The 18,906-nt window shown below is 32.3% G+C and overlaps 1 protein-coding gene across 1 annotated transcript; it reads right to left on the reverse strand.

The window, feature by feature from the left end:
* Positions 1-722: 722 nt before the first annotated feature.
* LOC131853096 (uncharacterized) lies at positions 723-1,454 on the reverse strand. The gene has a single exon (XM_059203911.1). The coding sequence runs from the start codon at positions 1,452-1,454 to the stop codon at positions 723-725; it is 732 nt and encodes a 243-aa protein (XP_059059894.1).
* Positions 1,455-18,906: the final 17,452 nt, after the last annotated feature.

Raw genomic sequence — 18,906 nt, forward strand, 5'->3', positions numbered from 1 at the left:
AAAAGATGTAAGCAAATCCGGATAATGCGCTGGAATGCTTTGTGCGTTAATATGCAATACATTAAAATTTTTATTTGTGTTATCAAAATTTATATCTAGAATTTCGTTCAAAGGAATAATCTCACTGAATGTAGAATCATAACTAGAATTGGAGGAAGTTGCATTGGAACAAAGAGAGTTTCGTCTCGACATGTAAATAATATATATAAATATACAATAATTATATAAAATAGTATGTAAATATGCTAATGATTTAAAACTTAACTATAATTAATATCCTATCCAAAGTCCTAAAACAACAACAAAATTATCTACCTGCTAGTAAATTGTAATAAATTTTACATAAAAATAAAAAGAAGAGAAATTAATGGAGTACAACAATATATCAAAACATTGACAAAAAAAAAAAAAAAAAAAGAGACGATAACGGAACGTAAACATCGCAACTCTACTGTACTGACATTTGACAGCTAAGTTAGGTGTCATTCATTAAATGAGTGACATTTAAAACAATAACAATAAAAAGAATGACTTTTTATGACAGATATAAAACTAAAATTAATTGACATAACAGAAAACAAAAGTTAATATAAAACAAAATAAAAGTGGGTAAAAATATTAAAAATCTACATTAAAAGCTATATTTAGAAGTGCTGTGGTGATTACGCGCCTAAGCGGCATGGTTACGTCTAAATGGGAATATACACAAACACTGTTTACAATCACTTTTTAGCACGCTTTGAGCGAGAATTACCGGCGGCCGGTTGTTTAGAGCTGGTGGCGACTGGTGAGGCTTGTGTAACCGACGGCGACGAATCGATCAGCTTATTAACCTCAGCAATACAGCTGACCCGATGCCTCGAACCATCGTCAGTAATAATGACAATAAAGCCATTATGTGTCCAGCATTTTTTTACGCCAAAATGCTGTCTAGCCGACATAAATGCGCTATGTCGAGACGCAGTTAGAAACTCCGACATTGTTATTCCACTACTCTTCAGTTTCGTCTTTGAATGCCACACCTCATTTCTTACATCCAAGTCATGGAATTTGACGATTATTGGCCGTGGTTTATCTTTAAATGACTGTCCTAGACGGCGACATCGGCGGATTTGGTCAGTAGAAAAGCCATCGATCTCGAGCCTGTCCGCAATCACCTTAGATACCACCTGAGGCACAGATTCTCTTTGAGACTCCGGAATACCATGCAGTAATAGAATCTTCTGGCGGGAGTGCATCTCTAAGTGATCCTGTTTTTGAGTCACTAACTCAACTTGTTGCTGTAGAGTAGTGAGTGCAGAGATAGTAAAGGACTGGAATGTTTTGAAGTTTGACTCCAGTGAAGAAATACTTGCGGGCTCTGACTTTGCCTTCTGCAAGTCGGTCTGGAACTCCATCATTTTTTTGTTAAAATGTTCCATCATCTGCGCCATGGTGTTGTGTAGTGACTCCATAGTTAGTAAAATATATTATTGTTTGGTGAATAAAGAAAGGAGAAAATAGTTCTACAGGTAAATAAACACTGAAGTTATAATTTCATACAATAATTATAGTAAAAATGTCAAAATTATATAATTAAATTAATTTTCATTGAAGAGGTGTTAATATTTGGTCTTATGCGTTTCACAGCTACCCACGAAAAAAAACATAAATTAAATAAATATTAAATAAATATTGTTTAATTAAATTTACATTAAAAGGATTAGGCGTGCGAAAACCGCTACGCACTTAATCTCTGTTCAATCAGATAACATTGTCAGCGCTATGAATTTTAACTTACATATTTTTTACATAAACATTCATTAATATATTATTTTTGTATAGCATAAGTCTCCGTAGATATTTTCTACATAAACTTTTATTAAAATAATTATTATTTTCGTATAGAATAAGTCACTAGTATAGAATCGTATAGTATTGTTATGCACCATTTCGATTTGCCTACATCCGATGTTATATGAGAAGCGTTCGTGAGCAATACCAACTACTGTACCGATTTCGCCACCGATTTTAAAGCTGTGTATAGATACATTAAAACAAACACTAATCACGATCCTGTTTGCACTAATGTAGTGCATATAACTGCGTTATATATGTAAGTCTTAGGAGATCAACGTGTGAGATTAACAGGTGCATATAACTGTGTTATATATGTAAGTCTTAGGAGATCAACGTGTGAGATTAACAGGTGCATATAACTATGTTATATATGTAAGTCTTAGGAGATCAACGTTGGAGATTAACAGGTGCATATAACTGTGTTATATATGTAAGTCTTAGGAGATCAACGTGTGAGATTAACAGGTGCATATAACTGTGTTATATATGTAAGTCTTAGGAGATCATCGTGTGAGATTAACAGGTGCATATAACTGTGTTATATATGTAAGTCTTAGGAGATCAACGTGTGAGATTAACAGGGAGCGTGATATTGACACATAGACGACCTCGGTGGTTTAGCAGTTTAACACTTCTGATGGTCGCGGGTTCGATTACTCGCACGGTTCAAACTTACTCATGAATACCATTGTTTGTATCGGTCTGGGTGTTTTCAATGTATTTACAAAAAAAATATCTAAGTATTCATATCAGTTGTCTAGTACATGAGTACTAGACAGAGCTTGTGTTATGAAACACAAGCTCTGCTTACCATGGGACTAGATGGCGCTGTGTTAATTAGGATTATTTTTTATTTATATACCTGTATACATACGTATTATGATAACTAATGTACTTACCATGGGAATTGTCAGTTTGTTAATAACTTCAGTAGTACAAAATAGATGCTATTTAATATAAAATATGATATAAATCGTATTTATTCAAGCAAACTTAATTTAAAGCACATTCCAAGAGTTGCTTTATTATTGTACCGTTCATTCGGAAATAAGATTCAGTCAAATAGAATGAAAAAGAAACTTTCCCCGTTACTTCTTCAAAAATTGTTGTAAAACTTTGTATTTTTAAGTAGTTGTTAATATTTGTTTGAATAAAAACTAACATTGACAAGTTTCCAAACACTTTGTATTTTTATAGAAAAATATATTCGCAACACAAGCCAATAATATCACGGGTCCACAGAAATACAGACGGATTTCATAAATGCTGTAGACATTTTATATATATTATATATATGTTTCTGTTAAATTGGCATATTTAGTAAACAATGTCGGCGTGTTCCCATCGAGATATTTTGCAACAATATTAATATCTTCGCATTCTATATCATACTAATATTATAAAGAGGAAAAGTTTGTATCGGATATACTCCATATTCGATACAAACTTTTTCTAACTTTTCCTACTAACTACTGGACCGATTTGAAAAATTCTTTTACCACTAGGCAGCTACACTATGGCTGAGTGTCATAGGCTATATTATATTTCCTTACGAAATCTCCAACAATGTAACCCAAGGTGTAAAAAAATTGCACAAAAAATACCTAACACCGCATGCGCTGCGAAAACTATTGATGATACAACAAAATGATGTACTACAATTTTGTAGAGCACATCATTATCTATAAAAAGTGTCGCGACGGCATATGTCTGTCTAGTTACATCACTATAAGTGTTTTTTGGTTTCTAAATTTAATTCAAAATTCTAAATTCAAATTCTAAATTCAAAATTCAAAATTCAAAAATTCATGTAGGACATTTTAGCCGCTTATGAACGTCAAATTTTTACATTATAATTTTATTTTTTCCCTACAGTCCAGTTCGGTATATAGATCCAATTGAGAAGAACTGGCAAGAAACTCAATTGAATTACTTTTTTTTTTAAAGCCAGTTTATTTACAATGTATTTTATATAGGTGTCTATGTCTAACATTAAATGAAAATTCAGTGCATGAACAACTATTGCCATGCACACTCGTCATTCAAGTAATCGTTTAGTGAGTAATAGGCTTTGCTCAGTAAATATGATTTAACAGATGTTTTGAATTTATTTAAGGGTAATTACAACATATCCTTTGGTATCTTATTGTAAATTTTTATACCTATTCCCATAAAAGACCTATTAACTTTTTCTAAACGATATTTGGGGACAGTAGTACTTTTCACTAAATTTTCTGATTTTCGAATAAATTTATTTAATTTTACATATTTTTTTAACTTCTTACTACTATTAATAAGTACTGTATTAGGACTATAGAAGCTTGGTGTATTTGTCAAATCTATGGTCACAAGGGGCAGAGCAGATGTTTGATCACTAGTAGTATTTAACATTTCTATATACAGATCCATGGTCTCGTTATAACTACTCAACCGCCTGTGATCCAACAAAGATTTATTTTGTGATTGAACTTCCTCAATTAATTAATAATTCCTCAATAAATAATTGAAGCGCCCCTTTATTTTGTATCGTGGTATTAATCCTTATCAAGATAAATTACCTCATATCAACGACTGCTCCTGTATAAAACTTTTTGAATTATTCAATTCGGACATTCCATTCGAAAGATATCACGTATTTAACAATGTAAGTATTAAAAAAAATTTACTCCTCTGTTAGCTATAAGCGAAATGTGATGTAGGGGCATCACTGGGGTACGGGTACACAGGTAGGGGGATACTTGCTAAAATAACATAATCGGGGAAGATAGCTATAGCATTTGCATCGTCAGGAATTGCTGAAACTCTCATAAAGGATAGAAAAACTGCTCATTCTACTTTTATACTTCAAGAAATAGGGCCTTTGGTAAATTATTACAAGATGCCTCATTGATTATGTGGGATGAATGCACCATGAGCTATACATGCTTCGGATACAATCTTAAAAGATCTTAGAAACACCTCTGCTCTCATGGGCATTATTTTTGTATTTGCCGGAGATTTCTGACAGACTCCCCCGGTCATTAACATCGTCTCCCTTATGGAGTTTAATTGAAAGTTTAAAATTACGAATGAATATGGCAGCTTATCTTCATGGAAACAACAACAACTGCTCAAACTTGGGGAAGGAATTTATTCCATTCCAAATTTAAACAGAAATTGTGATATCTTTCTAGATGAGTGCCTAGTTCAAATCATCCATAATTAAGAAATTTTGATAGATGTTGCATACCCTGACATATAGAATTTGAACGAAAAAGGCTTTCATTTGTTATCATCTAAGGCAATAGTGTTACCTAAGAATGATACTGTCAATGAAATAATCTGATTATTCAAAAAGTTCCCGGACAAATAAAAACGAAAACGTAGTTCATTATCGACAGGATTTTATACTAAATCGTTCTGGACTGCTACCATACGATTTGACGTCAAACGGAATTTCTCAAAAACATGATCCAATCATGATTTTGAGAAATGTAAACCCATCAGAGACTGCTTACTAAGGAATTGAAGGACAATTTAATTGTAGCGACCATTACCAGGCACGGGCCACGGCAGACGAGCAACTAGCTCATACACCAAGAATACCCATGATACCCAACTGATCTGTCAAAACCATTTAACAACTATGTAATTTTCCTATGTATGTTTTGATCTTGAAAAACTACGCTGATTTTAATGAGTTTTTATTTAAAATACAGAATAGATAGAGTGACTGAAGAGGAAGGTTCAGGATATACAACGTACCACTACTGAACATGAATCTTTAAACGCACAATAATCTATATAATAGTATAGGGTAGATCTACATCTACCCTTTTAAGATTTTAAAAAGTATTAGGAACTTATATAACACTAGCTGTCCCGACAAACGTTGTTTTGCCTTAAAACAAAAATAAAAATGGGAGTATGGGAACGAAAACTGTGACACGAGAATTTTATATATAAGATTATAAGACGCATGTACCTAAAGAGAGGTTCAAATAAAAAAAGCTCGTCATAACAATTTAGTTGTTAGGATTTATTATATAAAATATATGATTTAACGAATATTCATGCTGCGAATTGACTATTTTCAAAATTTTCGACATATATGCAATGCAATAATAGAAAAAATAGTATAAAGAAAATATTGCTCGGATTTTTTATGGAAAAATGCGCTGTGCTTTTTATAATATTTACCTTCAAATATTTACAGCACGTAGCTATATATTAATTCATTTCATACATAACTATTCTCTCAGATCTGTCCAATTTCGTATTGTAACTATAAATTCAAAGGATGGATTATACAATACTGTGTATGCGTATAGTGAATGCCTACTAATAATCCTATTAGGTTTGAGGAATTAAATGTTTGTAGCCCACATTCATCTATACATATACATAAAATTGAAGTGTCTCTGTCAATTTACTACATGCATATGAATATAAATACGGTACATACATCAAAATAACATTTTTTACACTTTTCGTCTATCTGTCTGTTTGTTTTAACTAATCTCTGAAATGGTTGGACTGATTTTGACAAAACTTTTATTGGCAGGTAGTTAATGTAATATGGCTACTTTTATTATAGAAAAATAAATTTAAATTCCACGCGGACTAAGTAGCGGGTACAGCTAGTACATATATAAATTTATTGAAGTACTTCTGTTAGTTGTTAATAGTATGTGCAGAGCTCTACATAATGCGAGGCCAAATGGAGCTACATATATGTACAATAAGAAACACCGATCGATCCGTAACAACTCCACAATGCCTGCATTATGAATGCAGACATTACTGCCACTATTATTCAAATGTGTCACATTAATAATTTAATATAATTTGCTGAACACGAATAGGAGCCGTTCTTGAAACTAGAACTTAGAAGTTGGAAACTAGTCACTAAACAAGTTTATCAACTAGATTCACACTCGGAATGAACCTTTGGGGACTTCCTTGATTGAACACTTGGTATACTTAGTGCAAGTAATTAATTCAGCACTGCACTAGCATATTAAGTAATATCTAATTATAACTAGCTATTCTCCCCGGCTTCGCACGGATGTACATGTATTAAATAAACCTTCCTCTTGAATCACTCTATCTATTTAAAAAAACCGCTTAAAAATCCGTTGCGTAGTTTTAAAGATTTAAGCATACATTGACTTTGTTTTACACTATGTATGTAATGATTTTGATATAATCTATACGTAATAACATTAATATATAATGAAATAATAAATTTTAATATTGATGAGACCACATTATCATTGAATTACAATGGTATTTGTTTTTTAATTATAATCTACTTAATTTAACAGTTCTGAGGAAGCACTGAGAGCGTGATAATAAAACAACTAATAGACTTTCATTCAAACGAAATACAAAATTACTTATTCATGTACCACATTTAAGCTGATTATGAACGTCAAGTTTTTCGTAAATAATATTTTTTCCCTATTTCCCACTTCAGTATACAGATTAAATCGAGAAAAACTGGTAAGAAATACAATTTCTTTTTAAAAGCCATTTTTATTTACATTTAATGTTTATAAGTATCTATGTTTAACATTAAATGAAAATTCCGTGCATGACTAAGCCATGCAGTTTTGTTATTTAAGTTATCGTTTAGTGAGTAGGTTTTGCTCACTAGATGTGATTTATCAGATGTTTTTATTTTATTTATAGATAATTCTAGTGCATACTTTGGTTGTATTGTAAATAATTTTATACCCATTTCTATAAAAGACCCATTGACTTTTCTAGACGAGACATTAATGAAATGATATGATATTTTTTTTTATAACACAGGGGCCAAACGAGCATGCGGCTCACCTGATGGTAAGTGATTACCGCCGCCCATGAGCACCCGCAACACTAGGGGAATTGCAAGTACGTTGTCGGCCTTTTAAAAAGGAATAAGCTATTTTCTTGAAGGTTTCAATATCGTATCGGTTCGGAAATACCATATTTATTTAGTAGATGTTCAAACACATTAAACAAACAAAAAAAACTTAAACATTGCAACAATTACAAAAAATAGTACATTTACCATTTATTGTTACAAAATTACAAATTACATGTGTATGTTTGGCGAAGCATCTAGAATAGGTCCGTGCTCAGCATAATGCTGCAGCGGCTGGAGCGCTGCAACGCTGTTTTTCAGCACAAGACCTGGGGTGGTGTATTGCGGTGTTGTACACGATTTATGATATACTATATAAATAATAAATAATAATAATAATAATATCAGATGGCAATTGTAAGTAGCTTTGACGTAGTCTAGTGTTTTGAGTAGTCATGCTCACTAAAAAGTCCAGACTTGTGGCGGCGTGGTGGGCCGGGTCATTGAGCTCCCTAAAATATGGTCGAGCGCAGTGATGGCTGGCTCATCCGTCATACTCGTGAACGGGTGCTGCTTGTAGGAACTGGTCTGTTCTAATCACTATGACTGATTTCCTCTTATTAATTGTTTAACCAGTTGGTTATATATTCAATATTTTTTCTATTTGAGTATTTAATTGAATTAGTGCTAATTGGTGGTTTGTATTCACACACTTAAACTTAAAAATGTAAAGTAATAATAAAATTATTTAAAAGAGCAACACGCAAGTTTCTTGCTCGTTCTTCTTGTGATGAGACAGCTTTCCGAACGAGCGGTAGATTAAAAAATGTAATGACTATTCAAAAGTGCTTCAATGTAAGTTTATTTGAATAAATGATTTTCTATTCTATTCTATTCTATAAAATTAAATAAATTAATATATATATAACTACACATTTAGCTAAAATAGAGATAGTACACAAATGACAAGGCCATAAAAAATATAAATACAGTCAAACAAAAGAGATACAGGAAAGGGGAACGCATACAGGCTCCAGAATTGTAGGTAAAGATATATATAAAGTTATATATAGTAATTCTAGTATTATTGTAATGCATATGGCTGTTTTTGGAAATAAGTTTGACCAGTTTACTATGATTAGTATGAGAGTAGTTCTTTCTATCGTTTGTATCACTTTACTAAGTGTACTAGTCAGGACTAGAACAGTTTCTGTACTATTACTACTCACGTACACAGGTTAGATTGTTCTGTTTTACTAATAGATGTTTTTAAATTCCTTCATTATTTAGTAAACGTTGTTCTAGCAGTTTTTTTTTATAAATGTTAGCCAAGCCATCGTTTTCCAGTCAGCTTGGAAACAAAATAAAATGCAACAATATTGGTATTTACTTTTAAGAGATATATCTTATATATAAAATTCTTGTGTCACAGTTTTCGTTCCCTTACTCCTCCGAAACGGCTTGACCGATTCTCATGAAATTTTGTGAGCGTATTGAGTAGGTCTGAGTATCGGCCTATACCTATTTTTCATCCCCCTAAATGTTAGGGGTAGTGCACCCCTAAATTTTTTTATTTTTTTTTAGACAAAATATTTAGGTTCTATTTTTTTATGATACAACGTACAAAAATACATACAATCCTAAATATTCATATTTCTATCATCAACCCCTTTTTTATAGCGTTATTAATTTATATGGCAAAACAACGTTTGCCGGGACAGCTAGTATATATATATATATAAACATAGACAGACAGTTAAACTATAACACCCCTCATTTTCCCTAGGGTATATAAATATGAATGTTAGAACATCACAGTCTACTGTGAATGCCAACATGGCTGCGTTATTTATTTAGCAATCAAAAACAGACAAACTAAATAGTGAAATTCTGTTTGTATCAAAGTGAAATATTGATATTACTGACCGCACGTATGCAAATATTACTTAAAACAAACAGTTCCCTAAATTTACCAACGAGCCAACACAGACAGACGCAATGATAACCTCATCTTCATTAATGCTGTTTATTTTGTAGACTGTTGGTACTCTATGTACTATAAACTAAATATGTATACGTTTATTAGCTAATATACCTATACATATTACATACACATATTATACTATACCCATCATATATATAGATAGATATATCGTTTATTTGTTTGTTACTATACACACAATATGTTCATAAGAATAGACAATACATAATACGACAAAAGATTTACAAAATTGTGTTATTATGTGTGATCTGTAGCAATACAAAAAGGTCGAAGCTCAGCGTGGAACATTGTTCAACGAACAAAACACTGATTTTCAGCTTCAACCCATTTGAGGGTACGTGAAAATAATAATTAAAATATATATAAAATAAAAAGAGCAATATTATTGGTGACTGTGCGGTGTGTGTATAATAAAAATAATGTAAATAGTTCACAGTATAATTTGAATATAATTTTAACTAAGTGGTAAGGATTCAATGAGAAAAAGAAAGTATTAATAAAAAAAAACATAGGATAAAATATTAAAAATCATTACGTGAGATTGCAACCGCTAGCCAAGATGTATATATATATATGTATATATATATTATACTGCTTGTCTTGTCTTGTCTGTTCGGGTTACGAACACTAATTGGACTATTAGCTTTTGCTGGTGGTCACTCTATTCTCCCAAATATGAATTTAAAAATGAATCTGTATTATTGTATACATGTACAACATTTATTTGAAAAGAATTCGAGCTGAGTTTCTTGTCAGTTCTTCTCCTCTCAAATCATTCCGAACTGACTGTAGATTTGACATATCATAAGAGTCTGTAATAGACCTACATGAATAAAGATATATTGAAATTGAATTGTTATTACCATTGTACGCTAATGGTACGTGCCAGCATGGTACCACCTACCAGCGGAAGATGATGAGCGGTCTTCCCTGGAAATTACATGGTTAATTCCTGGTCAATATCAAGATGGGCTAAATGAGATTAATTTATAGTCATTAACAACATCCACTAGTGTCCCGCATATCATATACTGTTTAACACAGGAGTATATACTATTATATTATATTATAATATTATATTATTATTCGATAATAATATATATATAATTATAATTGTGATGAAATGCTATAATACATCATCATCTCAGCCCGGAAGACGTCCACTGGTGGACATAGGCCTCCCTCAAAGATCTCCACAAATCGTTGTGTCGTATTATAGCATTTCATCATCACTTAAATAAAGTTCATATTACAATTATATATATTGTATATTGAATATTTTTCTATTTGACTATTTAATTGAATTAGTGCTAATTGGTAGTTTGTATTCACACACTCAAACTTAAAAATGTAAAGTAAGAATAAAATTATTCAAAAGAGCAACACGCAAGTTTCTTGCTCGTTCTTCTTGTGATGAGCCAGCTTTCCGAATGAGCGGTATATTAAAAAAAATGTAATGACTTGAATAGCATCATATTTTTTCATTCTATTCTATTCATTATTACCAATAGTCTCGTATGATCCGCCATTTTACAGTGCAGTGTAGCTAAGCCAGAGAAAACAAAGGCACGGAATATTTTCAACGTAAACAAGTACAAATATATATAAACTTCTAGGTTTTAAATGTTGTAATCAACAGTGTTGTAGTTATTCAAATTCAAAAAACATATATTCATGTAGAGGACTTTTTAGCTGCTTACTAGCGTATTTTTTTTTATATTACAATTATTTCCTTACCGTTTAGTTCAGTATATAGATCCAATTGAGAAGAATTGGCAAGAAACTCAATTGAAGTACTTTTTTAAAAAGCCAGTTTATTTACAACATATATTTATATAGGTGTCTATGTCTAACATTAAATGAAAATCCCGTGCATGAACAACTATTGCCATGCACGCTCGTCATTCAAGTAATCGTTTAGTGAGTAATAGGCTTTGCTCAGTAAATATGATTTAACAGATGTTTTGAATTTATTTTATTAATTCCAGTATATCCTTTGGTATTTTATTGTAAATTTTTAGTCCTATTCTGAGACCTATTAACTTTTTCTAAACGATACTTGGGGACAGCCAGTTTGACTTTAAATCTAGTATTTATATTATGACTACTATGTCAGCGTGATTCCATGGAAACCATGTAAGGGTTAACAAATTTAAAAATACTAGCTTTTGAGTTTTCACACTGTACCATACAATCAATATGTGTACACCATACGAACCATACCATAGATCCACAGTGAACAACCGCTGTAAAGTAAACACATGTACCTGGACATGTATAATTCATCGGTGTTCTACTTTTTCCACGTGAACATATGGCAGGTTTTCACAATTGCGGTTACCAATCAATAACCGGTTTTAAAATGACTTTGTTTAGATATTGTACTCTTTTACATGAATCGTCATAATAAATGTGTTAAACATTAATTAATACTGTTTATTTTTCTTAAGCGAATACATTAATTGAAATTAAAAATAATATTATTGTATCGAACTCCTTGATAGGTTTTATATTATTTTTAAATTTTATAAAAATATTCTTTGACTTATTCTTTTTTTTTTTCTTTGACATATTTTTTATTGTTACTTTCTATTATATAAAAATTAAAAATAGTATAAAAACCTATCAAGGAGCTCGCTACAATTATCTTTTATAATGTCAATTTCAGTACTAATTAATATGATACTCTATATGTATTGTGTATCATATTATCACATGAACTATATAGCCAGGCTATATATGTAGTTCATGTGATAATATGATATGCGTGGTTAGCTAAAAATATAGCTAAGAAATTATGTGAATGATTAATAAAAATACTTTATCTAATTTCTTTATTATAGGTTAAGACATTATAAAAAATCTAAACTGATCTCTTTAATACATATGTAGGTACCCATATATAACCTGGAACCATTAACAATAAGTACCTACAAGATATACCTACGTACAGCATTATTAGAAAGAAAATTGAAATAGATTTTTTTTAATAAAATGTAGTAATGAAATCTAATTTTATAACTAAGATTGTTAGTGAAGGCTTTCTGCATCGCAGTTCTCAGAAAGTTTCCTAGTTAAAAACTATCAAAGTTGCTGAGAACTGAGTTATATTTTCTTGTAACTTTTAAACTTTACATCATCCTTTCCTTACATATAATTCTTATTTATTCGTTTTCTTCGCAGTAAACATACCTTCATCTACTGGAATATCTGTTACATTTAGTTATACAGTAATAATATTTTTTAAACTGAGATCAATATTAGAATAATCTAACTATTTTTTTTTATTGTTAGTACTAGCTACTCGCCCCGGTGTACATGTATAATATAAATAAATCTTCCTCTAAAATCACTCCATCTATTAAAAAAAACGCTTCAAAATCCGTTGCGTAGTTTTAAAATTTTAAGCATACGTAGAGACGGACAGACAGCGACAGCGACTTTATTTCATACTATGTAATGATAATGATAAAAAATGCGAAGATACTGTATAAGTAGTAAATATGTGACCCTACCTTTTTAGAAATTCGATCATAAACGAAACTCCTTTTAATATTAATAAAATGAACATAATAATAGAATAATCATAAGAGTCAGTTAAATTAACTACATTAATTAACTCTAAAGCGAATTGTAAACGCAAATATTTATTTCTTTTCAGTAGCTACGGTACGGTTCAGGTAGCTATTTGAAATATATAATTACGAAACATTTAATTAATGTCTCCTCACGAAATGTAACGTTTAACTAAACACCATCCTAACAGGGCAGTCAGTCTCAGTAACAGGGAACTAAGTTACATTTTGTGTTTGACAGTATAATTAGAATTTGCTTTATGACGAAATTCCGACTTAGCTATTTAATTTTCTTCTACAAATTAATTTTGTAAGTTGATAGTAAGCCTAGATAGCGGAATGTTTAATATTGTTATAATGAAAAAGTTCTTTTCGATTGTGTTTTGTGCGAACCTACTTACTGACATATACTTATTGGGTACGGTGTGAGTAAGTGGGGTGCGTTGTGCGTTAGGCACTTGTGAAAACTCGGCCAGTAAGGCATTATCACCATGGCAACCAGTCCATAGTCCGTATCGATCCCGAGCGGTGTCTCAGAAGCGGCGCGCGGACGCCTGCCCGCCACTCTCATCTCAACACCGCACCGTCACAGTTTTCATTAGGCCTTCCCTTTCCGCCTTCCATGAGTGTGATAAATAAAGAAATACCAGATATTTACATTAAAAATTCAAAATATCTTTATACATGTAGGTCTATTACATACTCTTATGATATGTCAAATCTACCGTCAGTTCGGTATGATTTCGAGATGGGAACTGACAAGAAACTTACCTCGTAATCATTTCAAATAAATCATCATTACCTACATAGTACAAAATAAAGTCGCTATCGTTGTCTATCCCTATGTATGCTTAAAAACTACGCAACGGATTTAGAAGCAGTTTTTTAATAGATAGAGTGATTCAAGAGGAAGGTTTATATGTAATACTTGTACACCTGTGCGGAGGCGGAGCAAGTAGCTAGTGTTAAATAAAACATATTCATTTTTAATTCAAATTTGCGAGAATATAGTAATCGGAACCATTATCCAGCTGTAATGTAATGTAAACACAAAAGTTTCCGAGATGGATGAACGGGTGGATGGTTGTAGATATTTTTCCAATAATTATTGTGTGAAAGAGTAACTTTCACCGCAGAAAGTTTTTGACGTACTCGTGAAATTTAGGACATAGATAGATCATATGCTGGATTACTTAACTTACTTTTTACTTAACTTGAAATTCGCGGGATCCCCTCGGGAATACAGGTAATCCATAACCTGCGTGTACCTACTGTTATTTATTCAAAGGAATAATAAAAATGAAATTGTGAAAACTTCGCAAAATATTACTAAATTCACAGTGGCCTTTTGAAATGTGTTAATTAACGCAGGTTGTAGTAAAGTAAATGAACTCAAAACATAATTAAAAGTGGTCCTAAATAGAGTCTAGGCTGATCCTATATTTTAATAATATTATGTACTTTATATTGAGGGAAGGTACACGATATAATTTAGTTTACTCCATTAACGGTACGTAGTTAGGTCAGTTAGGCCATCGTGGCCAAGTCAAAAGGAACTAAACCTATTATTTCTATGCGCTACCACGGTGTGGTCAACCAATGTCGTATAATAAAAACACTCCGTTTCGACTTTTTAATTTTTTAAAAGTATTTAGGCATTCTAGTTTGTATGTTTAAAGCAAATAAACATAATTAAGCCTTTTTTTTATAACACAGGGGACAAACGAGCATGCGGCTCACCTGATGGTAAGTGATTACGGCCGCCCATGAGCACCCGCAACACCAGGAGAATTGCCAGTACGTTGTCGGCCTTTTAAAAAGGAATAAGCTCTTTTCTTGAAGGTTTCAATATTGTATCGGTTCGGAAATACCATTGCTGGAAGGTGATTCCATAATGTGGTTGTGCGTGGCAAAAAGTTTCTAGAAAACCGCACTGTGGAAGACCGCCGTTCATCCAGATGATCATAAATATAAAATTATATGATAACCATAAATATAAAGTTAGAAATAATGGACCTGAATATTCTTTGTCTACCCTGAAATTAAATGATATTTATTCAGTAAATGTTAAAAAAACTAAAACACACAAAAGAAATCAAACATTGCTACAATTACAAAAAAAAAAGAAAGTACATTTATCTTTTATTGTTACAAAATTATATGTGCGCGTGTATGTGTATGTTTGTCGAAGCATCTACTGAATAGGTCCGTGCTCAGCATAATGCTGCAGCGGCTGGAGCGCTGCAACGCTGTTTTTCAGCACAAGACCTGGAGGTGTATTGAGTACATATTGCATACGATTTATGATATACTATATAAACAATAAATTGATATACATATTTATGTATAGTCATATAAAAGAGAGACAGGAAAGGGAAAAGCATACAGGCTCCGGAATTGTAGGTATAGATATATATAAAGTAGTGTTGTATTTTTGCCTAAATTGATTTTTGTACCTGCAAAAGATATGTTTTTAGGTGACATTTAAAAGTGTAAATTGTTTTGAGATCTCGAATATGTGGTGGTATATTATTCCAGCCGTGAGTGGTGATATTTAAAACATTTGAACCATAAAGGAATTCATATTAGACTCATATATATAGACGTACATATCTAATAAATAAATAGTTAATTTTGAAACTATGAAGATCATTGAAAAATAAATACAAAATTTAAATTCAAAAATCATTTATTCACGTAGATTACAGTACATTTTAGCCGCTTATGAACCGTAATTTTTATTACTTTATAATTTTAATTTTTTCCGTACCGTCCAGTTCGATATATAGATCCAATTGAGAAGAACTGGCAAGAAACTCAATTGAATTACTTTTTTTTAAAAGCCTGTTTATTTACGATGTGTATATATGCATTCTAAATTTAAGGTTCATTAGGAGGGACACTTAATGAAGTGAAAGGAAAAGTTTTGAATAATATCGGATAGGGGCGGAGCCTAATTGAGACACGTTATGTAACCTCTTTATCAGCTATTTGTATTTTACTTTAGAAATTCCTTAAAAAAATTACCATTAACCGAAATTATCCGAAACTAACGGAAAATCCGAAATAATTTCATATCCGCATCCGTATCCGTATCCGATATAATAATCATTTCTATATTCGAAACCTATCTGTATCCGAAATTTCATATCCATAACATCCTGGCAATTATCAATAAAAACACTAATTTATTTATTTATTTAATTAACACAATATAAACTTACAGCTAATTGCCAACACGTTTATATTTTAAAACTATTTAGACTACTTAAAATTATACGATGATAAATATATTCTTATTTTAGTAATTATGGAAGGCAAGGCTTCTGTATAAACGTCAGCATCTTGGACCTTACATAAAAATAAATTTAATAATTGCAATGCTCTCATAGTGGGAGAATTGCTAGCGTGGCTTGTGCGTAATGTGTAACTTAAAAAAAACTAATAACCGATTAGTGTAGAATTTATAGCCGTATGTAGTGATAATTTCCGATTATCGGCTATCGATACGACAGTAATGGGTGATCGTCTGAACGTGTATCAGGGCTTCGGTGCAGTCGCCAGTCAGCTATTAACAAGCGATTACAATTAATAATCACATTGGATGTTGATACATACGTAGCGCTATTACGTTATTGCATTGGTAGACAATAATACCCCATAATAGAAAGACTAGTACATACACGTATATTATTGTCTGTATATATTAGTGTATATCTCTCATTAAGAGAGAAATTCAAAGAGGCAAATATTCTCACCGTTGCTTCTCAATTTATATATTCAATTATCCTATATGTTCATAAAAATCTGAAATATCTATTTCAGACAACTTCTTGGTAGAGGGTACTTATGCGATAGTACCGACTTTAATGCCTTATTTATGTTCTTTGTAATTTACATAATATAAATTTAACAAATAAGTAAAACCATCGTCCCTTTATAATATTCCTAGATATAGACAAATACTATTGTAACCTCAGTACAATGGTTGTTGTGCTCGTTATTGTAATGGCGTTCACTGACAGTTCACCTGACACCCCTCACACTGCATGCATTATCATCCTTGATGCCTCTGTACTAATTGACTGACATATCTCAATATCTTCAGACTGAAATACAGTTGTGTTTACTAACGGTGGTTGATATTGCCACAATGTTTTTCTGCTTTTATCACTGCCCGTTGTCTGTGTAGGTCCCGTGTAGCAACTAAGTGACGATTATACAAACGGATATCCGTACCAGGTTTAATTAAGACATCCGTAGGTTCGTTACCGGCTGTCGGGAGCGTCCGGTCAACCTAATCAATACCTAAAGCCCCAAAGGGAGCAACGGCCGAACTGAAATCTGCAGTTGATATCGGTTATTACCAACTGAAGCAGAATAATTTTCTTTCAAAGGGTATACGTATCTGTTTGCTCCGTTTTGATGTCAATTAACCTGTCAGAAGCAGATTTCAATACACGGTAAATGCTGTGATACAGAATAATCCCTGGTCTCGCTAAACCAGTCGGAACCCTTTATGTTATTGGATTTGTTTGCAGCAGCGGTCGAGACGTGTGCGTGCGATTCTTTTATGATATGAAAACGTAACTAACCAGCTGTTGACCACATTTTTTTTTATACCACTTAGGTGGCAAACAGGCATACGGCCCATCTGATGGTAAACGGTTACCGTAGCCTATGGACAGCAGGGGTGCCACATGCGCGTTGCCGACCCTTAGAAACCTTAATATACACTTCTTGAAAAGCCCCATGCTGTAGTCTCTCGAGAAAACCTCGGCAGGTAGTTCATTCCACAATCTACGCGGGAGGAAGCTCCTCTGAAACCTGGCCGTGAGTGCAACTTGCATACGAGACTATAATATGGAGTAGCATGACGGTATAGTAAGGTCAAATATTACCTATTATGTGATATTTATTCACCTTCAATACTCGCATATATGTCGGAATTGTACCCGCAGATAGGTAGTTTTTTTCCGGACTACTCTAATACTGTAGGCCGGAGCTGACCTTTACTGCTTCACCGGACGATAGGTGCGAGTGCGGATGGCACTCCAAATCAAAAGAAGGACTTATAGAGCGGCTGAAGGCCAACTCCCGCCTGATAGATGGAGTAGGACAGTGTGTAGGGCGCTGGGGTCGGTGCAGCCAACGATGGTGGTAATTAAACATGCAATATGAATGTATAACAGTATATTATAATAATATATGTCAGAAAACTATATGTATTGTAGTAGTATAAAGTAACAGAAATAACAAAGCCATGGTAAAAAGACAGCATTCGTTTATAAATACGAAATTTCGTGCCAGATAGCGGCACGAATGTAGAGCTAATGTAAAATTACATTAGTTTTACATTTGCTTTGCCTGTCCGTGGTCATTATATACTTATATATACTACGCTGTCATTATATTTCCTATACTATTTATTATATACATAATATATTTTATTTATTCAGGTTTACATAGAAAAACCTATGCTTTCATAAACAAATTCTAGCTCAAAATTCAAAACGTTGATTATACGACTGCAAAAAATTTAGTGCGTAGCGTTATCTGTTTTGATTATGGCATCTCTAATGCTTGTTAATGTTTGTATACATAGAACAATTTATTTAAAAGAGCAACACGCAAGTTTCTTGTTCGTACTTCTTCTGAAG

This window comes from Achroia grisella, unplaced genomic scaffold (genome assembly GCF_030625045.1).
Source record: "Achroia grisella isolate CSIRO2021 unplaced genomic scaffold, CSIRO_AGI_Agris_v1 utg874, whole genome shotgun sequence".
Taxonomy (NCBI): domain Eukaryota; kingdom Metazoa; phylum Arthropoda; class Insecta; order Lepidoptera; family Pyralidae; genus Achroia; species Achroia grisella.

What these genes read in the sequence shown, in the direction of transcription:
- LOC131853096 (XM_059203911.1), bottom strand. Translation starts at nt 1,454, where the DNA reads ATGGAGTCACTACACAACACCATGGCGCAGATGATGGAACATTTTAAC.